Source organism: Lactuca sativa, chromosome 4, assembly GCF_002870075.4.
Source record: "Lactuca sativa cultivar Salinas chromosome 4, Lsat_Salinas_v11, whole genome shotgun sequence".
NCBI classification, from domain to species: Eukaryota; Viridiplantae; Streptophyta; class Magnoliopsida; order Asterales; family Asteraceae; genus Lactuca; species Lactuca sativa.
The window spans coordinates 156478106-156501256 of NC_056626.2; the positions used below are offsets into that span (position 1 = coordinate 156478106).

General features: G+C 33.5%; 1 protein-coding gene across 1 annotated transcript; it reads right to left on the bottom strand.

The window, feature by feature from the left end:
* Positions 1-10601: 10601 nt before the first annotated feature.
* LOC111915299 (uncharacterized) lies at positions 10602-12416 on the bottom strand. Its single transcript, XM_023910967.1, has 4 exons — positions 11929-12416; positions 11395-11855; positions 11265-11348; positions 10602-11122 (listed from the first exon to the last, which is right to left on the bottom strand). Exons 1-4 carry the CDS (start codon positions 12414-12416, stop codon positions 10602-10604), a joined length of 1554 nt encoding a protein of 517 aa, XP_023766735.1.
* Positions 12417-23151: the final 10735 nt, after the last annotated feature.

The window sequence follows — 23151 nt, forward strand, 5'->3', positions numbered from 1 at the left end:
ACCCTTACCGATGATAATTCATTGCTTTTGATGATTGGACTAATTTCACCATCCTCCTTTTCACCGACATCGTCCTGCATCCACGTATTAGAGACTCCATCTTCATCATCATCTTCCTCCTCAGTTCCGCCTTCTTCACTTAGGTCATCTTTCTAATAATAATCTTCATTGGGATCGAACTTCAAAGGATACCAATCTTTATCGGAGTGATGTTTAGGCTAGATCTAGTGAAGTGTTTAAAGTGGATTTTCCAAACAGTATATATTATATATACCAAACGGATCCTACCTTCGATATGATATTACATGGTTGTTCCTAATTTGATAGAGCTTGAAGTATTTCTTAGGACTATTGAACAATCCACAAATAAATTATAAGATTATAAATATGAACGAATACCGAATCTTAGTAATATTTGTATTTAGGATGTTGGAAAGGGATAAGCTAAAGTATTAGAAGAGGAGCTAGTTTTCCCAAGGATCTCCTACCTCAATCAGGTGAGTGCATAGTTATTTTCATGAACATGATTTTAATACAAGTATTTATTAAAAATATTAAATATATGCTGAAAGCTTATGTGTGAATTAAATGCTCATTATCTGGAATTAGGGATGTCAAAAAGTCCCGTGTGACCCAGATCCCGCGGGGGCCCCGTCCCGTATGGGGGCATTTGTTGAAAAAAATCGGGGACGGGGGAGGGGGCGGGGGCAAGGTTAACCCCCGTTTTAATTTCGGGGGCGGGGGCGGGGGTTGGTAGTCCCGTCCCGAAACCCCCGTGGGGGCCCCGTTAATAAAATATATAAATTGACATATGTTAATTATATAAGTATAATAAACAACGAAATGATTTTTACGTACAAAAATTCAACAAAAACAAGTTTTTAAGTTGTTTGTAACATGTAAAGTTATGTTATAAATATCTATTTGTTATCCAAAAAATAGTTTCTTTTAGCCCAAACAAGAACTTATTTTAGCCCAAAATCAATCGGGGGAGGGGGCGGAGGTCAGAAGGGGAATTCGGGGGCGGGGGAACGGGAATATTTTGGGGGCGGGGGCGGGGGATGCAATCCCCGTCCCGTTTGCCCCTGTTGACATCCCTATCTGGAATATATGTTAAATGAATAGTTAATGATATACTTGTTGTGAACCAGATATGGTTTATATGTGTTAAGAGATATATATATATATATATATATATATATATATATATATATATATATATATATATATATAGGCTTAGGTTATTCTATTCTAACTAATTATTGTGCGGATATTGTATTTTATGAGAATGATAAAGAAAATATGTTGTTTGATAATATAAATACGTTCAATCTTACATAACTATTGTCATTAACACACATTCTCACTAATTAAATCGTCTATAAGATTATTATACACTTATTATTATTGTTCTCATTTCTGTCAGAATGTTTATTGGTTCGTATTCTGTCAGAATGAAAATGGGTGAAAAACGATGTGTGAGAACAAAAATAAATAATAATTAGCGAGAATGCATGAAAATGATGATATTTTGTAAGGTTCAACGTATTCTCATTGCTAAACAAGTTATTCTCTTAGTAATTCTCATAGCATACGATATCCGCATAATAATTAGTTAGAATACTTGAACCTAGCTCTTTCTCTCTCTCTCTCTCTCTCTCTCTATATATATATATATATATATATATATATATATATATATATATATATACATGGTAATCTTTATAGAAATATTATTATTAAAAAAATATACATTAAATACCTAATACTCTGTGAAAAATATATACATTGAATTAAGATAATGTTGTCTATCAGATTTGGTATTGGGAACTGATTACAGAGATTGTAATCTAGTCTAGTTTCTAAACCAAGGTGCATAAAGGATGTTTAGACCCAATTAAATTGAATAATATTAGTCATATTGTATATTGCGATGGTATCAGAAAGACTGTATTGACAACGAATAGTGAATTAGTCTAGTTACAAACTAAGGTTTATCAAAGGACATTTTGAGTTAAGTTGAAAGAGTCTTAGTTATATCTTGTATTTTAAAGTTATAACATAGACATGAAATATGTGTTAATTACCTGTATTATAATCTTTTCTAGTTATAGACTAAGACATGACGATATGATTAGTTTTATTATGTTTAGACATTGCGTTGTTTTATATTGGGGTGTGAGTGAGCTTGGAACAGAGAGTAGAACTTTGTTTCTCAGGTGCTACTTGTGCCGGGGAGCTATTATATGCTAGAAGTACTATTTTGTACAAACTCTTTTTTGACACTATTACGTGTTAGGGTACAGGAGCATACCAGAGTACTATATTAGTATTCCCCCTTATTCTCTTTTTGACTGTTGGATAGCGTGCATCTAAGGGTGGAACTATGTTCAATAACACTTGGGATCGGACCATTACTAGGCATGTCTAAGTCATCTAGAGGAGTATAGATGTCCACCTTCGACTTAATTGTCTTGTGGTGTTAATGAAATATACTGATTCGAGGAGACTGGACCATATGTTTATTCGAGTACTCCATTCCTTTTATTGTTGTCTTTATTGATCCTCTTCTGCTGCTAGGGAATCCTCGAAGCAATATAGTCAACTTGTTGTTCACAATGATCCATTTGGATAGATCTTGTAAGGTCGTTGTATCGATGGGATGAGGTAGATTGTCTTATAGATATGATATATCTATGTTGATGATAACAGTTGGTTTTGAAGTTTTGAGATATATGATTAATTGTCATTAAAACATTGTGGGATTAAAACCCCTATGTATCTCACCAGGTTTCCCAAGCTGAATCACTCATTTTATATGCATCATAGGTAGCAGTGCTAAGACTGTTGAAGATTTGAATAGGATGTCGGGTGATCGAAAAAAAGACTTGCCATAGTATTCATGACCGTTGGATCTTTGAGTTGCAATATATGTTGTGTTCCGATTATAAAATACTTAGAGTTTTTATTATTTTGAGATAAACATTTGTACTCAAAATATTCTAATATACAGAGATTTTCCACAAAAAAAGATGTTATGAATTTTTAAAGCATAAAGTTTTTTTCTGGATATCGAAAATAGGGGATCTCACACTATTTCAACCTAATGGGCCCCTATCCTATGAGTTTATTTCAACCCAATGATCCCCACCCAACAAAGCATGTTAGCATACAAGCAACTAGAAAGACCCTAGTAGTCTACCATAATAGGACACTTAGTGTCCTACTTAGTATAGTGAGAAGACTCACCTAAATCAAAGAGTTGAATCCAATTATTCGAAGTCCTGCAAAATCAGTTAGACAAACCACCTAAATAAAAAAGAGGTCAAACCTTAGTCTATAGCTCCAAACCTCCAAGTTTGACCAAAGGCCAAACTAGTCAAAAAGTCAATGGTCAACAGTAAAGTCAAAGTCAACCTTCCCCACACCACGAACAATTCCATGATCGCACCGTAACCACTAGACACTAAAAGAGTCGTGATTTCCTTCAAAGCCCACACAGAGACCACCAAGGAACCACATTGTGATCCACGGTAAATAACCAAACTTTCCTAAGGTATTAATCCATTATGACCAAGGATCAAAAGTTCTACAACACATTGAAATAAGAGCTCAAGGGATAAAGTTTACAACTTTATCCAATCCCAAGCATTAAGCCATCAAAACTCTACTCGTAGATCTATATTAATCTCTTAATGACCTAAATCCTTCCATGGTTAAAAATGAAAGACAACAACTTGAGTCTTGTACTCCTGTAAGTTTAAGGACTCTAAAAATCGAGCTCTATAACTAGAGTTTGCCAAAATCCATGATAATCTAATACAAAGGTCCAAAACATCCATTAAAACTCAGATCTAAACATTAGAGCATAACAAGTTTCAAGCTTGAATACTTACAAAGGTCTAGAAGATGCTCACAATGTTGGATCTAACTTGAATCACTCCTTGCACTAACAAACTCCTTCATTTCCTTCAAGATGCACAGAACAAGGGTTTCAGGCTTAGAATCTCACGAAAGGGAGGATAGGGTTTGCTTATGAATGTTATATGGATATGAAGGCTAGGATAAAGAAAACCCTAAACATAAATTTCCTTAAATATGGCTCAAAACACGAGACCTAGGGTTTTGGGTTGTGGCGGCCACCCCTCTGCGAACCAAAAGACAACCACGTCGCTATTTAATGACGTGGCTCAAGCCGCAAGCATCTAGTAACCGTGCCACGGTTGTTGCCAAAAACCTAAAATTACAAATAATACGAAGATCAGAAATAAACAACATACTTGAACCAAGGTGTTACAAATATTGAAAATTACTAAACAAGGAAAGAAAAATCCAATAATATTAACTTCATATAAGGAAGTTATAAATGTTCAAATTTGGAACCATAAATTGAGTTTCTACCGAGTCAACTTAGTTGACTAGCATGTGAACGACCAACCCTCTTTCTAGAAGCACGTGAGGATGCATGAAATTGTCTCTAAGAGCTTAGATTTGGACACGAAGTAGGGTTAAAAAATTGTCTAGAGATATATGTTAGAATAGTGTCCACGGTCATAACTAAACTGATGAAAGTCAAGACTAAATTAGTATAACTTTATGGAATAAAAGTAAGATCCTTTTTGGGTTGCACAATAGGCCTTTAAATTTAAGTTTTACCTGTCATTTACATCATTATGTGACTAGATGCGGGAAGAACCGGTTACTTTGATGATGTGACAGTTAAAATTAGATTTCTATATATTTTTAGGGGCCACGTAACTTTTGTATCAACCAACAATAAACGTTGATTCAAGAAATTTTGCTTTATTTCACCGATCCAAGAGTTAGATAGGCTTCAACTCGATTGGGAATCGCCAACGAAACCCACTGCCTGGAATTGAACATCAACCCTATTTTTGCTGGAATCGAATCAAACCCACAAACCAAGATCACCAAAATACCTTTCTCTATCACCTTCTCATGGTAAACGACTTCCATCATCTCCATGAACTCCAACTCACATGAAATATCCAGGTAATTGCGGCCCACTTCAACACACGCATCGACGGCGGTCTCACCGTGAAGACAAAAAGGACCAACGCAATCAAGGACGAGATTAGCTTGGGAAGCCATACGATAGAATGCGTAACGCCCCAAAAATCATAAGGTAAAATTTTCATTTTGGATTCAAATAGAAACACCATATATTCTTTTTCCAATCATTCAAAAGTATTTCAGAATAAAAATAGTTATTATAGTACAATCCCAAAATCATATAGTTGCGGAAACATGGGTGGACGCGCTGTGATCAAGTCGGGCCCTTCCCTATGGAACCGGAAGTACCTGAAACCATAACCATGAAAACGTAAGGACAAAGCTTAGCGAGTTCCCCACAATACCACATACCATGCATATCATTGGGCCTAGCCTACACATTATGCCCAACCCTTCCAAGCTAATGGGACCAGCCCAACATACACATGCAAGAGTCATAGAGACAGTTAGCATCCTACGTAACATACAATAGGCTTAGCCCTTCCTAATCCATGGGCCCAACCCATCATATAAATGGGCCTACCCCATCATATAATGGGCCTAGCCCAACATACTATGCAAAAGTCACAAAGACAACTAGCATAACATATCCTAGCGGGACGACGTTGGTGCCTTTGGTCCACAAGTACAGTGAGGAGACTCACCTCAATCCGAGATAATCGAAACACATGCGCTACTACTACCAGAATCATCACACTGAACACAACCAAAATATCCCTAATCAATAATTTAATACAATTTCCTAAAATCCAAGGTCCCAAACCATATCCTATCCTTCCAATGGGTAAAAGACCATTTTACTCTTCCCATATCTGATCCAATAACCCATGGCCCAAACTCCAAAAACACCTAAGGCACAAAAGAAGATCTCTGGCGTACTCCCCACGTACGACCCACTGAAGCATAAGGTACAACTCGATAAAGCTCCAGGACAGGGACTTCACGCATTAAGTTGAGCGTACACATATGTATTCCCAACATTCCAACCAGGTGACCAAAACCTTCATGAAGCACTTAATGCTTAAGACCAAAACATCCAAACTCATATCTAACCTCTAAATAAGGTCTTAAACCAGAAATTTGCCAACTTTCCTCCTTTGCATGTCTTAATGGGACCCAAAACCTGTTTTTATCCATCTAAACCCATAATATGAACACCAACTTAAGCATGATTCATCAAAACCCATCAAGATGACATTTTTATGCACCAACAACCTCTGAAATGCTAATATCTAATATTCTAAGCTCTTAGAGTAGCTCATACTCACAAGGATGGCTCAAGGGACCATAATAAACCCAAAACAAACCCCATACTATATCTAGAGTCATCAAGTTAAAAACTTTATGCCTCCTAGAAGTTGATGAAGATGATTAGAGCTTGGATCCACAAGATCCAAGCCAAGAAATGCTTCTAACAAGATCTCCTTCTTCTCCAAGACACACCAAAAATCACAAAAGGCTAGAAATTCACACAAGAAAAGGCTAGGGTTTCGAACTTATGGTTAAATGGGATGGAGGTTGAAGATAGGAGGGTTTGAGAATGAGTTAAGGCCTTTAAGTAGTGTCCAAGACCCTAAATTAGGGTTTGAGATTGAGTCGCGAACACTAGCATTTGCGAAGGAGCCTTCGCGATTACTCCAGCGATGTACGCCTAATGTACGTTCCTTGTACGCCCATCGTACACGACATGCTCCTTACCGACCTATCTTCTGATGGCCATAACTTTTACGTCCCAACTCCGTTTTCGTTGATCTTTATATCCACGGAAAGGTAATGAGGAGCTTTACAACCCTATCTAATTACTTTTGACGTAAAACACCTCGAACTAAAATCTTTAATCCATGCAAGGCCCGAACCATCACTTTTACCATTATATCGTTGGGCTCCGAAGCGCAAACCGAACTCTTGGTACCCACCACCTACCTTATCCACAACCAAATGGGTCTAAACCTCTCTTTTCTCAAGGCCCAAAGCCTTATGATAATTCATCATCGGGTCACAGCCCCGAATTATGATTCGACTCGAAGCAGGGTGTTACAAAAAAAGAGTGTATCAGATGTGTCAGCAATAAGTAGAGAGTAGTGAGGTGAGATGTGGATGCCCATTTTAAGGTTTAGGAGAGTTTAGAAGTGTGGATTTAAATTTGGCTAGAATCCCTTTGGTATGTAGTTTACGAGTAAATTATATTTGTTACTAAAAGAACACTACTACATAAGAGTAATTGCATTAAAGATTAATTAATTCTACAGTTTTAGTTTTCTTATTCCATGATGATAATCAATGTTTAAATCCCGGTTTTTTAGTTGAACTAGTATCAGGAATGGTTCACAGGTCAACCGGTACAACGGGTTGTCGAAGTACGTCCACCCAGTTTCCAATATGATGTATTTCTTAGTGAACCTTCATATACTATTTAAAATATTTCAAATATAAGTGATTAATCTGATCTTCTTCAACCAAGAAATAGAAAGAAATAAAAGTATTGGTTCAAAAATTAAAAGAGTTCTTATTGAATGTATGCTTTTGGAGTTGAAATATATAACAAGAACTACAAGATATTAAATAGATATTAAATGTCAAGAATTATATGATATGTTAGTCCACCTAACACTTTAAATCGAAGTACCTAACACTTGTAATTCACAAATCTCGACTCTTTGTTGAAATAAAATATATAGATTTAGTAAAATCTTTTTACTAAACATTAAAAGATTGATTCTTCTAAGAAACAAGAATATTGGGTTCATTCATCAATGGAAGTCATATAAAATAATGAATTAAAAATAAAAACAATTAAAGTAGTTTGATGTTTTGTTTCATAATTTTTTTTTATAAAATATAAGTTATGTATTTATGCAATCTTGTTGAAAATTAAAGAAGATAAACTTAAATATGTAACATGATATTATTTTTTCTATTAGATTGAAATCGGATTTCATAACGAATCAGGTCAATGATTCAACCGCTTTTATAGTAAAATCGGACGGTTCAATCCGATTCCTAAATATACAAAAACATATCTTAATTGATCCGATGAAGAGATTAGTTTAGTCCAACTAGTTTGTCTGGCCGGTGAGTAACATTGATAATAATCACTTTTATTTTTTTCAATAATTAATGCAATGTTTTGACATATTAGACCGTTTATTACTACACTACTCAATTTTTTTAAGGCTAGATGGAGTTGTCCGATAACGTGCTCGGCACATCCTACGTGTCTTCGGCGAATGTCGCACCCCCAACTCAACATGCCGAGTTGCAAGGGTTAGCTCGACAACCTGGTGTAAAGGAGAAAGAGTGATTTTATTTTCTTTTTTACCACTTTCAAAAAATACCTCATTTTACAAAATATAATCGTTTTTCTTTTAAAATTTCAAATTTAAAGCATTCATCATCTACTATACATACCAATATCCTCTTTATTTTCCACCACCTTCAATCCTTTTTCATTTATCTCTCCCAATTTTTTTCGACCGCCTTCAAACCTTCTTCGCCTCTCACAATTGTTGAATTTTGGACCATGGATGAAAATATCATTTTGATTCGTGCATGGGTTGATGTAATTGAATATCAAAATCACAACTATCTCGTAAATGAGTTTTTTTTTTCTGGAGCAGAATCATCAAATGATACAACCAAGAAGTATGTGAAGGGCAACACCAAAGTAAAGATCAACTTTTTGCCAAATGAAGAAGAACAAACGGTTTCACAATTCATGAAAATTGTGGGCTATTGTCAACCAATGCTCTTAAACTTTCCGTACAGAAAACAAACATTTCCAATTTGTAGAGTTTTGGCAAGTTGTAAAGAGGTTGACAAATTTTGTCAATATGTCAAATGAAATTGTCTTGTGTTATATTATAATTTCAAATGTATTTATTTTTTTAATTTTAATGAAAATTTTTGTTTTATATAAACTTTTATATATATATATATATATATATATATATATATATATATATATATATATATATATATATATATAGTTTTTAACTTTTTATATATATTACTTTTAGTTTTAAATAAAAACTATATATTGTGGCAAAAGTGACAAACACGTCATTTTTGACAGGCTGTCACAAATATAATATGACGCTAATATAACAAAAAAATCGGTAAGACAAAAATAATACTACTCATTTTAGGACGTATTTGACAAAAGTAGATGTTAGCCGGAAGTGGGTAACGGTTAACTGATATCGGGTAAATGGTAGCGTGTAGCACGAAACTATGAGTTTTATTTTCTATACTAGGTCTAAACCCGTGGAACTCCATGGTTTAAAAATTGAAAAATAATTATACTTTTGATAGTGAATAAACAAAGATATGGAATTTTAGAAATAATGAAGAAAATGATATTGTAGTTAACATGAATGGATATATCAAATACAATAAAGATGGTAGAGAAACAATGTTTATAAATTCCCAAAAACTTCCTTATAAATGACATTGGAAGTTTTATTTGTGACACGACCATCGTTGTCTAAAATTAACAATTTTAATCTGTCTCTGCTTTCAATTCTAGATAAAACAACATACAATTGACCATGTGAACAGACGGGATGTTTGGGAAACAAACCAACCTTGGATAATGACTGTCCCTGACTCTTATTAATGGTCATTGCAAAACATACAGCCAATGGAAACTGTCTTCTTCGGAATTTGAAGGGGATTTTCTTTTTTGATGGAGTTAAAGACATTCTTGGAATAAAAGTGCGGTTCCCAATATTAGTTCCAGATATGATACGTGCCTCGATAACATGTTTGCCTAATGATATCACCTGGAATCTTGTCCCATTACACAATCCATTTTTTTGGCCAATATTTCTGAGCAACATAACGGGAACACCAATTTTTAAAACTAACTTATGGTTTGGTAAACCCGATACTTTCAGACCATTTAAAACATCAGGTGAATATAAATTTGCATCAAACTCATCATGGACAAATTCAGATTGGCATATTGTATCTGACCTTAAGTATTCAACTTCATGTCCTTGAAACTTCAATAGCAATTAGCAAATGGTCATTTATTTCCTGTAACACTTCATTTTTTGGAGCAAGTATTGCTCTTTCTTGAAAATAGCTTGTATTGTTGTACTTTTCCAAAATTTAAGGGTATACGAAGTCGATTAATCAACCTATAGGATCATGAGGATCATTAATGAGAATATCATCTGGAATATCAAAAACCGTTTCTCCACCGTTGATACCACCAAGTTTGCCTTCTCCTATATCCAACAACCATTTTGCAAAATCTCTGATTTTTTCTATATCAGATTGATCACTTCCAACAGTTAGTCTCATGTTTTTTGTTAATTTATGGATCTTTATGTGTTGCCATAAATATGAAGAACTTAAAGAATAATTAACAATGTTTTGTCTAATTCCACCCTGGAATAACAGGTAGAATCTGTCTGAAATCGCCTCCAAAAACAATAACTTTCCCTCCAAACGGAATATATGAGTTGGTAGTAATTTTCAGACTTGAATACATCTTTCAAAATTCGATCTAAAGCTTCAAATGCATGCTTATGGACCATAGGAGCTTCATCCCAAATTATCAATTAGGTTTTTCTCAATAAGCTAGCTAGGTCACTACTTCGATTTATTTTACAAATAGAATCCTCTATTAGTTCAAACGGAATAATAAATCGAGAGTGTGTTGTTCTACCTCCGGACAATAATAATGAAGCAATCCCACATGAAGCAACATTTAAAACAATATGACCATCTTTTCTAATAGCTGCAGATATTGTCTTCCATAAAAAAGTTTTACCAGTTCCACCATGTCCATAAACAAAGAATACACCTCCTTTATTTTGCTTAACCGCAGTCATGATATCTTGGAAAATGTGACAATGCTCATTTGTCAACACAAGAAACATACGATCAAACTCATTCTTCATATTTGTAATGTCATAATCTAGCTCTTCTGTGATAATTCGATTGTTTGAAGAAGAAACATAATCAAAATCCGGGATAGGCATGTTTTTGAAATTTTTTAAACTCAAGTTGTTCCGAAGTAAAACTTGTTCTATCTCGAACAAAGTTAAATTCTTAATTTGATCTTCATTGAGTGATAAGTCTGGAAGACAAAGAGCAAATTATTTTGAAATATTAATAATAATATTTTTATTATAATTAAAATATTAATTAATGTATGTTTAAAAATAAATAATTGACCATTTAATAAATAATAACAATAAAAAACTTGAATACCTGGAGACTTGAATCTCTGTCGTTGGTGATAAAGAATTCCATCTGCCAAATATTCTCATGTGTTTTCCCAAACAACCTCCGTTTTAGACATACTGTTACACATCAACAATGTAGCAAATAAAAATCATAGATAAGAACCAGATCCAGAATGACTCGCTTCTTTGATTGTATCGATGTATTCTTCGTCATCATCCAAAAGACCAAGAGCATAACAAAAATCTCTAACAGAAGAATATTCTTCACCATTTACTGTGCGAATTTCTTCAAATGATTTCGGACCTTTGACCTTATTTAACAAAATCCTTAAAAAATAAGCTTCACGTAAATTAGGTGAAACCGAATGAATTCTACCAATGTACTTTCCTACTTTACGTGGCTTCCAAATCCTATCACCACGATGCCAAACAAACTTTGTAGGAAATTCAACATACGTAAGTTTCCGTGCATCAGCATTAACCGCATTACATTCCATCCAAGTTGTGAACATTGAAGAAGCAACAGAAGGTTTGTCGAGAACATCATCAATATCATCGTCTTCACCATATATAATTTGTTGTTGACCAGGAATATGAAAAGGCAGTCTAACCACAGAAGGATACCTGTAATGAACATCATATTGAAAAATTCTCCATGATGCTTCACATGCAGATAAAATATCTACAGTCGTAGTACTCATCTATTTCATCGACCAAATCATTAGTATCACTCTCATTGTTGCTTCGTACAATGCGAACTGTAGCTCTATCAGGTCCCTTGTTTATGTATTTGAATAGATACTTTATAAAAGAACCCTGATTGCACCATTCAACATTAATATTTGCTTGGTATCTTTTTAATAGATATTTGTTGTAAGGGACAACATTTCTATTATCCAACTTCACACCGGATTTTTCAACAAAATGACCATTGTTTCTTCTTCTATACACTGAAAAACAAGTCTGATGAACTGAGGTATGATTACAGAATTGTTTTGGAAAGTTTTTGGCGCACTTTTTGTCGACCATACATGGATAATTGATATTTTCAGCACCACATGGACCATGTATCATGAACTCATTCACAAGAGAATACAATTCTGGATCTTCATGTATGTTTGGTATCTCAGCGGAAATTATCGTATCGATAAATTCAACAGTGGGTAGCTTGTAGTCAGAATGCATAAAAAGACATATATGACTATGGAGCAAACCTCTGTTTTGAAATTCAATAGTATAAACAACTGCATAATATTTTGTACAAAAATCAAATATTATTATATCGTAATGAAATAATATAAAAAATATATAATAATTAGCATAAGATTCTATCAGTTATGAATAAACATAATTTCAAATACCTGCTTGAACTATGCCGAAAATGTGATATCAGGTCTATCTTCTGCTTGAAGTGAAGTATCCTTAAGAAACCTTTTAACATCTGGCCATTTGGGATTACACGTAAAGGTTATGAAGAAATCAGGATATCCAAACCATTTACATAACGACATGGCATCCAAATAGTTCTGCAACATATAGCGCGCACCACCGGTAAAAGAGGAAGGTAATATCACCCGTTGGCCAATGTTGGAGATATTTGTAGTTCCTTGAGCTTTTTGGTTACATAAATTCTCATAAGAATCACATCTAAGAACATGTTGTTGCCTACGTATGTAATACAATCTCTCACTTTCAATCATCGTATAAGCATCTACCAAAAATTGTTGAAACAATCTTTTTGAATTAAGAATCAGTGAGAACGAATGATCCCTATCTTGAATTCTAAAAGCAAAAAATTCTCTCATTGTACATTTTGCGCGCTTGCTGTCTGTTGTAGATGTAACACCTCTATTAAGAATATCAACACTGTAACCATCATCACCATATGGAAATAGTAGCGGATATTGGAGAGGAAGGTAAGAAGGATGCAATTCACTTATACGTTGTAGAAATTCTGACCTAGTTTTAACAACGATATCTATTATCAATTGAACCACAAATGTCACCAATAATTAAAGCGGCAACCTCAGAAGCAGTCGGTAGGTTATATGTCCTTCCATCTCGATCCCTTCTACTGATGATTCTTAACTTCATATCAACTTGAGGATATTTTTTAAAAGTATCTCTTACCATCCTATAAGAGCCAACCAATACATTATTTAAATCTAACATCACCTTCAAATCTTCAATAATATCATTATCACTTGATGTAGATTGATGCTTTTCCCCACTATAAAAATTGAAAATAAACATAATATTAGTTCAAAAATAAATATTTCAATTAAATATGAATCAGATGATTGAAAATTTACCCAAAACAATTCTATCTATTTGAATTTTCATTGTCAGTATCATATATGTATAATTGAGAGAATTTTGGTTGCGATCCATTTGGGGGTAAAAGGCTTCCAATACTATGATAATTTTGACCACCAAGTCGGAAAATATATGGAGCATTTCCTCTGTTGATTGAAGAATCAATTTTACCACCCATCGACGTAAAATAAAACATTGAATTGTAACGTCGAATATTTTTCATAAAGTTTTTGCTTTTAGATTCCGTTCCTCGAAAAATTCTTTCATAAGTTGGTGGTGCGTTATTTAAATATGGAAGTTGAACCTTGCCATAACCACAACATAATGAATAATTTGTGTTCCCTCTTTCTTTTCCTCTAATGGATTCATTTTGCATGGCATGTTTGACATACAACAGTTTGATCACCATGATCCAAATATTATGTAATAAAATAAAGTTGTATAAGTAAAATATTGAATTTCATAAATATATATATATATATATATATATATATATATATATATATATATATATATATATATATATATATAATATAAAGTATTTGAGTTATAATAGAAAAAGAAAATGGGTGTATATATATAGATTACCTTTGGAAATACCAATTAATTGGTTTTGAGTAATGACTTCATGCATATTTTCTACATCTGCTGTCAAGTCAATAAATGGAATAGGAGATAAATTATCCAACTTCCTTTTTAATTTACGACACCCTGGATTTAACTTGATTGACGATGAAGAAGCAATTATTGTAGATGCATTTGTCGATGTCATATCATTACAAAGTCCAGAGTAATGTATTTTATTTTGTAACGTTAAAGTTGTGTACTTATTGAAACTAATATTAGCTGAAAAATAAAAAAAAATAGTGAGAATATATAAATATATTAGAAAGTAGTTGAAAGAAAATTTTGAAAAGCAATATTATTACCATTTGAAATGTTAGACAACGGAGTTCTAACATTTATATATGAAGAAGAAGATTGTAGGGATGTATTTTAGTTTCCACGTGATTTATAGGAACAAGAATTTTCTTTTTCACGAACAACGTTTTTTGATTTATCTGTAAATAACAAAAGGTTATAAAAATTGAAGACATGTATTATAAAATAAAATTAATTGTCAAGAAATTGAAATTACAAAAATCCAAGAACAGCATACAATGCATCCATAGTCAAATCCGAAAATTGATAGATTAAAGAGTATATTAATAATGGGAGGGGCATTTTAGGCATTTTATAAGATTAAAAGAGAAAACATATACTTATTTTATTTTTCAAAACGTGATACAAGTACATTGCTATTTAACCTAGTTTGATTGATAGAAATACACAATTGTTTGATTAAATAATATCTTGATAGTGGGAGGTGCAATTTAGAAAATTGTATCATATTTAAGTTTAAAGTTGAACAATAGATGGTATAAGTGTAAATATATAGTTCTTGAGGCAGAAAGTACATTGCTATTTAACTGATTATGATCGATAACACAATGTTATCATTTCTTTATTTGATTTATGGGTAAATAACTTAGTTAAATATCAGAAGTTAATTTTTCAATTTATTTTCAATTCCTGAATTACAAATTACTTAGGGTACTATGGGAAATCATAAAATTACAAAGTTTAAGGGCAATTTGGGAAATATATAGTTTTTAAAAATAATATATATGTAAAGATACATATCTTATAATTTTCAGGAGTAATATGGGAAATCATGTAATGAATTCGATACATGCATATCTAAATCAAACTTTAAGGGCAATTTGGGAATCAAAATTCCACCATTGATACTACTGGACTCACATCCTTTTCATACATATTGGTTTCTTTAAGTTCAGACTGTGAAATTTGAATAAAATAGATGAAATTAAAAATATATATAAAAAAACAAAAAAAACATTAACATGTTTATCTGATTTATGATTAAAGTTTTTCATTGCTAAATAAGAGGATAGATATGCAGTACCATTATACATCAAAAACAACCATGACAATCAAAAAGACAAAGCAGATTACCCTTGATGGGTTTAATACAAACAATCCTATGTGTGCATGCAACCCTAGTATTTGATCTATGTTTACACTATTAGTTATACAGCTTTATGAACACAAAAAGAAACCTGACATGCTACTATAATTTTCGAAATTCATATATAAAGCTAGAATACATACCTTTTGTTGTTATATAGCAATAACAACTAGTTCCTTGAATTTCCTTAGCTCTTGAAAGCAAGTACAACAAGTGTAGTACCTCTAATGGAGTCACAAACACCATATGCAACTTGGATGAAGAGGAGAAGAAAAGGAGGCACCAAAAACGGCTGGAAACCCTAATGGAAGTGTTATCCACGTTTTTGGGGCATAGGGGCCCTTTATATACATGTAGGCTATTAGGGTTTACAACTAGGAAACCCTAATTTGACTGCTTAGGCCCTAAGCAGCCCATGGACTCCTTAAACATATCCCTTGGACGATTTCTAATGGGCTACCCATAGAATTCGTCCAACCTATATATTATTTGGTGATCCATAGCCCAATTATAATTATCTTATAATTACAACTTCAGTCCCCTAAGTTTAATTAATCTCTTTTAGCCACAAAATTAATTAACAATTAATTCTTGACTAATATTAATTAAACAATATGATTTCTCCTTTAATATATTATTAATAAATCATATTTAAACCTTTCTCTCCTTAAATCATCCTACATATTGCAATGGTGAAGGCAACCCAAAAGGACCATGCTCATAATCGGGTCAAGTACATACCAAAATAGTTATGGACTTAGACACTAATCCAACAGTCTCCCACTTGGATAAGTCTAATAACTATTTTCTATATGACTTCATAACCTGATCAGCAATCGTAACTTTCAAAAGCCGCTGTCAACTCTGATCTTATCAGATAGCGTGTCCTTTAGATAAGGGATTATATATTCCTCCATTCTCAAGATATCGTATAGACAAAAGACATGAATTTCAATCATTCTCTCTATACTATTTCCCGACTTCCGATTCATGACGACTGATAACAGACTACAATTGAACACATCAACTTAGTCCCGGCTTGGCCAAGCGCTTAGATGTCATCACTAAATCATCGAGAGGCCCATAGATATCGCTTTTATCCCACTTTGAATAAAAGGAATGGATAAACTTCGACTCAAATGCTCGCTTGCATTTACTGATCGAATCACACATAACAATAAGTTTTATAACACCAAGTTACTGGTGCGTTTACTTATTATCAATGTGCAACCGATCAGCAAATAACAACTCACACGTCTCGGTTTCAAGAATATACAATATTATCGTCTCACTAATCACTCGTGATAAAACCGTGAAGTGATCCAAGTGAGCGTGGGTTTAATCCAATACTTTAATCTTATCAAAGCATTCACGAACTCTGCAGCAAACTTGTGCCATGTCTAAACACTTCAGACAATCTACAGACAGATTCATGACAGTCTTTATTCATACCTACTCCCAACGTATGACCAACTGTGGATGTTTGAATAACCTAGTTATTCTGGAAGTCAAAACATGCAAATTGAAACATGACAACAATACTTAATCCTATATGGCCCCAAACTTGTGAGAGTAAATAAAACCCTTCTATTTATCCACCATATTGATTACTCATTATTTATCATTTAATGTTTCGGATAATCAACTCATTACTCGAATTACAACAATAGTTATCCCATGCATAAAGCATGCACACTATGTTTCCTATGGTCCTTACTTTGTGAAATAGATCAATTGAAAAACTTTTAAATGATGCTAATTTCACAATTCCCAATCCTTATCATTAGTGTAAGAACACAAGGTTCTTCCACTACTAGAATATTCTAGATTCTAACATTTTATGCAACGATCCTTTCGTAAAGTCATAGCACAAAAGTCACCAAGACTTGGCTAATGAAATTACAAAGTATTTTCTTAGAAATTGTTACAAGACAATTCCATAGTCGTGAAGTCTCACATTCAAAGTACATTCCTTTGAACATCCTTATTGCATAAAGTTTTTCTAATCTAGACACAGAATCTCGATATCCAACTCCCAATATGGAAACATTTCCACAATTGTCATATGACAACTCATTCTTAATAGAATCTTTTCTATTAATAATAATGTCGATATGGTCCATCCAATATCATACTTCCAACTACTCACAAGCGACCAATCCTCAGCGAACTTTGGATCATCCTTTGATAGTTGTTAAATTCTTTCAGTCAAAACCAATTCTATTCCTTTTTCCCTCTTAATGCGCTAGACATTTGGAAAATTTTAGAATGGTAAAATACTATAGCATTTACAATCGATCCTATACCCGAAGCATATGGGACACGATGCATAATGTCTTACATAAAGATATGATACTTTACCAATCTTTTGCCATAATATTTTATGTGTCATGTTCTCACAATTCGAACTATGAAGAGGGATGCCATAATCATAATCGAAATTTGAGAACACACAATGTATCCTTTGACTGAAGATATTAAAATTTCTTAATCTAAGCTTTAGATTTTGAAACGAAGTATAATATTCTCTCCCTTAATTATAGCAAAACAACTTTTCAACCCATGCAACTTTGCAAATGGAATCTTTGTTTTTCTATAATTAATATTGCTAACTTGCAATACTCGCCATAACAATCATACAAGCATAACACTTATGCTCCCACTATCATGATGATTATCATATAAGCATAACATTTATGCTCCCACTAGCTTTGACATGTATTCAGAAAACAAATGAACTTTCAGAAAACAATGCCTATTGAATCTCTGAAATCCATATTTCTAATACCAGATGCTTCGATAAGCCTTATACACCTTTGCCTTAGATAGCTCATATGTGTGTTTAAACAATTCATAACTTATGTTACTAAGTTCCAAATGTTGAAACTAATTGCCAAATCTCACAATTCGAACTATGGAAAGGGATGCCGTAACCATAATCGAATTTGAGAATACAATTTTCACAATTGCTATCTTCTTAAAATATCTCTTAGTGAAAGCATTTCCTCACAGTCATTTTCATGAAGGAGGGAATCTTATGACACTTAGATTTTATGGTGTATGAGTTCCTATCCATGTGAATTTGCCAAAAACAAGGTTTGCGACAATTCCAAACTCATATGGACTGAACTTTCTTAATCTTGATTTCTTGCCCTATGGTAACACGAGTGCCCACCACGCCTTCCAAGTAGTTTAGTAACTTGTCCTTACATATCAATTTACTTTCCATCAACTAAGGCTTTAGTGTGTATTCAAATGAGAACTCATAGAACTCATATACACAATTAACTCAATTGGAATGGCACAGAAACAAAACAATGTCAGCACGATAGGTTGTAAACCTCAAGTCGTGTGCTAGTGATGATCGATAAGGTTTATTCTTGATTTGTTCTTGAAACCTTTTCAAGACCATTAAGACTCCCACTGACTTCTTGACATATAAGATTCTCTTGTCAAGAAACATTTCTTGACAAACAAATATTCAATAGTTAGTGAAGCATTTATCAAGACAAAACACTTCACACAATTGGTCCTAGTTGGTCTTTGTCTTATCCAAGACAGCACAACTTACCAATTTCAAATGTGCAAGAATAAGAAAACTTTTCCAAATTCCACATTTGATGAGTGTTATAAACCTACTTAAGACTTTTCACTCAATGTCACAATCTTGACTCTAAGACTTGATATTGGAACGAAGTATGATTGACTCTTTGATTTAACCATTTCTACAATTCTCAATTCCTCTTCTTAGACATGCAATTGCACTAAGACTCACTTAGAGGATCAATTGAGACATGGTTCTTAATCATAAGGACTTATCATAAAACACAATAAAAGGTACTCTCCCTTCTTCTTAGAATAGAGAACCTTTTATCTTTCTGCCTACTTGATTCTTCTTTATTCGTTCTACTATTCATTGAAACTCTTTCAATCAACTTAGAATTATACTTAATCTTATAAGTATAACCAATATTTATTAAACTTTAGTAAATCATGACGAATATCTTTGTCACTCTTGTGGTAGACTTGATCAACGTACGACCTAGTGTACTCGATCTCCTAGTTCTTCAATTGACACTTTGCCAAAGAATTAGTCTAAGGTTCCCAAATGTGAAAGTTTTCCATTCATCATACAATGCACATTGCATGATTCCAAGTTTCTGTCCAATTGAAACTTGGGTGATGAGAAACTCTCCCTATTTGGTAAAATTTTGACATTTCCACAAATAACACAATTAAGAATCAAATCCATTATTGCTAATAATAGAAACATTCAAACATTAATTCTTTCATACATGCCATTGCAAGGATAAATAAATAAGATAAAGTCAAAATTCATTTTATTGCGGAAAAATTTTGTCCTTACAATTCAACTCAATTGAAAAACTATGTTATTACATATTTCTTAAAAATCTATTCTAACTCCAAGTAGTAGCTCAAGAATCCAATCTTCAAGTAATGCGATCGAAATCCATTTCTTCACGATCAGATTCAGCTCACTTCTTCCCTTAAGCTTCCTCTCTTTTCTTCGATCCTACAAAACATCAAAATGTAATCTTATCACATCATGTATTAAGAATCTAGAATAGGAACTTAAAAGAGTTCGTTAATGGATTTTACCTGAAGCAGAGTCATACGTCTTGACTCTCCCATCTCTTAGATCTCTCAGATAGTTAGGGCAGCTTCGTCTCCAATGCCCCTTCTCTTGGCAATAAAAGCAAATGGACTCCTTTGGCACAGCACATCGGACAATCACAGACTTAGTTCTTTCTGGACTTCCAATGTTGCCAGTGTCCATTGAAGTTTGGGAGTTTGATTCACGAGACAAATTTGCTTGACCAGCACGCCAAATCATTGCTGATTCAGCAGCTATAAGCAAATAGGTGAGATCAATTAGGGTCACGTCATGGTCCATCATATAGTACTCTCTAACGAACTCACTATATGATTTAGGAAGCGACTGAAGAACCCAGTCAACAGCCAACTCGCTTGAAATCTCGACACCCAACATGATTAACCTATCTATGTGTGACTTCATCTCTAAGACGTGTGCACACACAGGTTCCCCATCTTCGTGTTTACTTGCCAAAAGGGCTTGAGTGAGCTTGAACTTTTCAAGCCTTTGAACTTGTGGGTCAGGGAGAATAATTGGAGGAGGTGGAGGAAGTGAAGCACGACTCTCATTTCCTTGATCGTATCTCGGAACGTCATCTTCATTTGGAAAGCTCATTCCAAAGGATTTGGGAAGACCATTGTAAGACGTAGACATCTACAAAATGGGAGAAAATTCAAGTTAAGTTGTTTAGAATTCTTGATGTAACACCCAAATGAAACATCAAGCTAGGATCCAACACAATACTCTACAACCTAGAAGAGGGATGCCGTAATCTAGTTGTAAAATATTTGAAGGTAGGTAAATGACGATTTACCAATTTCCACCATGAAAAACGAAAAGGAAGATTAAGTTTTAAATGAATTGAAACTCCTAGATCTTTTGAGATTCATTGAACTTTTCAATGGCATGTTTAATCTCGATTATGCCCTACTATTTGTGACTGGGATGCCGAGGATCACAAACAAGGTGTGAATAACCATACGAATCACGTGGTGCACCCAATGCTACGATCACCTAATCAATGTGCCGGTTAGCCACACACGCTCCATTGATCTATGATAAGCATCGAGCCACCCTTCGCCACCAATGTCATCCCCAAATTAGTGTGCCGGTTAACCACACACGCTCCACTAACGTTTGACAAGGGTACGAAGTGTAATTCCATGGGTTAGCATACAATTTCACATTTTGCCTAAAGTAACTATGATTTGGGAATTTTAAAAAAAACATTTAGTTACTTTGTACTTCATTATACTTATAATGGAAGGTTTCTGTCCTATCCTACCCGTTCGGCTAACGACCCTCCACTAGTCAAGAGTGCGGTGGGTAAGAGTGGATACCCATTCAATCGCCATTTTATAGGCAATTTCCTTAAACACCCCTTATAGACTAGCTTCGTGAATGAGGCCTACTAACGGTAAGACTGAATTTTTAGTTATACATATATAATATTAAACTTTTAATGTTATATATAGTATAAGGGTGTATTTTACACTTTTAAAATACTAGGTGGTTTAAATTATACTTTTAATTAACCAAAATCATTATGGATTTATTAAATCTCTTTTAATTATACACTTAATTAATTTAATAAAACCATAAGGGTTTAATTTGAACTTTTCAAAAACAGGGTTTTGGATTTTAGACTTTCAAAATCAACTTTTAATCAACAATTTAAATTCCAAAACTTGAGGGCAAGTTTTGAAACTCTTCAAAACAATTAGGTTTTAATCTCACTTAAAATTTTGAATTTGAGACATTTAAATTAAAATTTTAAATATTAAAACTGTTGATTTAATAATTACCATAAATTAAACAATTAATTTAAATTATTAAATCACAAGGGATTATCTAGATCATGAGGATAATTACCAATTATACATCTAAGATATCCAAATCCCTTGAATCCCTCTCTAAATCTCGAAAATAAGGGATGGGATAATTCAAGATCTTTAATTACCATATTTAACAATTAAAAGATAATTACAAGATATGGGATTATCCAAATCCCTAAAATTTAGGATCTAACCTTGGGGAAGGAGGTAATTTCGAAATCCAAGGGTTGGAAAACCCTAGATTTCAAAATCTTGGAGGCTAAGGAAAGGATTTGGGAAACCCTAGCAAAAATCACCATCTAGGGTTTAGCAACCCTAATTGCGAAAAATGCCTAGTCTTTAGGGTTCATTAGCCATAAACCCTAATATGTCAAGTTCATAAATTTGAATAAAAGCTAATTGAAAACAAAAACCAATGGCTCTGATACCACTGTTGGGTTTAATACAAACAATCCTATGTGTGCATGCAACCCTAGTATTTGATCTATGTTTACACTATTAGTTATACAGCTTTATGAACACAAAAAGAAACCTGACATGCTACTATAATTTTCGAAATTCATATATAAAGCTAGAATACATACCTTTTGTTGTTATATAGCAATAACAACTAGTTCCTTGAATTTCCTTAGCTCTTGAAAGCAAGTACAACAAGTGTAGTACCTCTAATGGAGTCACAAACACCATATGCAACTTGGATGAAGAGGAGAAGAAAAGGAGGCACCAAAAACGGCTGGAAACCCTAATGGAAGTGTTATCCACGTTTTTGGGGCATAGGGGCCCTTTATATACATGTAGGCTATTAGGGTTTACAACTAGGAAACCCTAATTTGACTGCTTAGGCCCTAAGCAGCCCATGGACTCCTTAAACATATCCCTTGGACGATTTCTAATGGGCTACCCATAGAATTCGTCCAACCTATATATTATTTGGTGATCCATAGCCCAATTATAATTATCTTATAATTACAACTTCAGTCCCCTAAGTTTAATTAATCTCTTTTAGCCACAAAATTAATTAACAATTAATTCTTGACTAATATTAATTAAACAATATGATTTCTCCTTTAATATATTATTAATAAATCATATTTAAACCTTTCTCTCCTTAAATCATCCTACATA

What these genes read in the sequence shown, in the direction of transcription:
- LOC111915299 (XM_023910967.1), bottom strand. Translation starts at nt 12,416, where the DNA reads ATGCATTCTGACTACAAGCTACCCACTGTTGAATTTATCGATACGATA. An exon ending in AGCGAGTCATTCTGGATCTG is followed by an intron (nt 11,349 to 11,394) that starts GTTCTTATCTAT and finishes GATGTGTAACAG; the next exon opens with TATGTCTAAAACGGAGGTTG. An exon ending in CACCAACGACAGAGATTCAA is followed by an intron (nt 11,123 to 11,264) that starts GTCTCCAGGTAT and finishes TTTGTCTTCCAG; the next exon opens with ACTTATCACTCAATGAAGAT.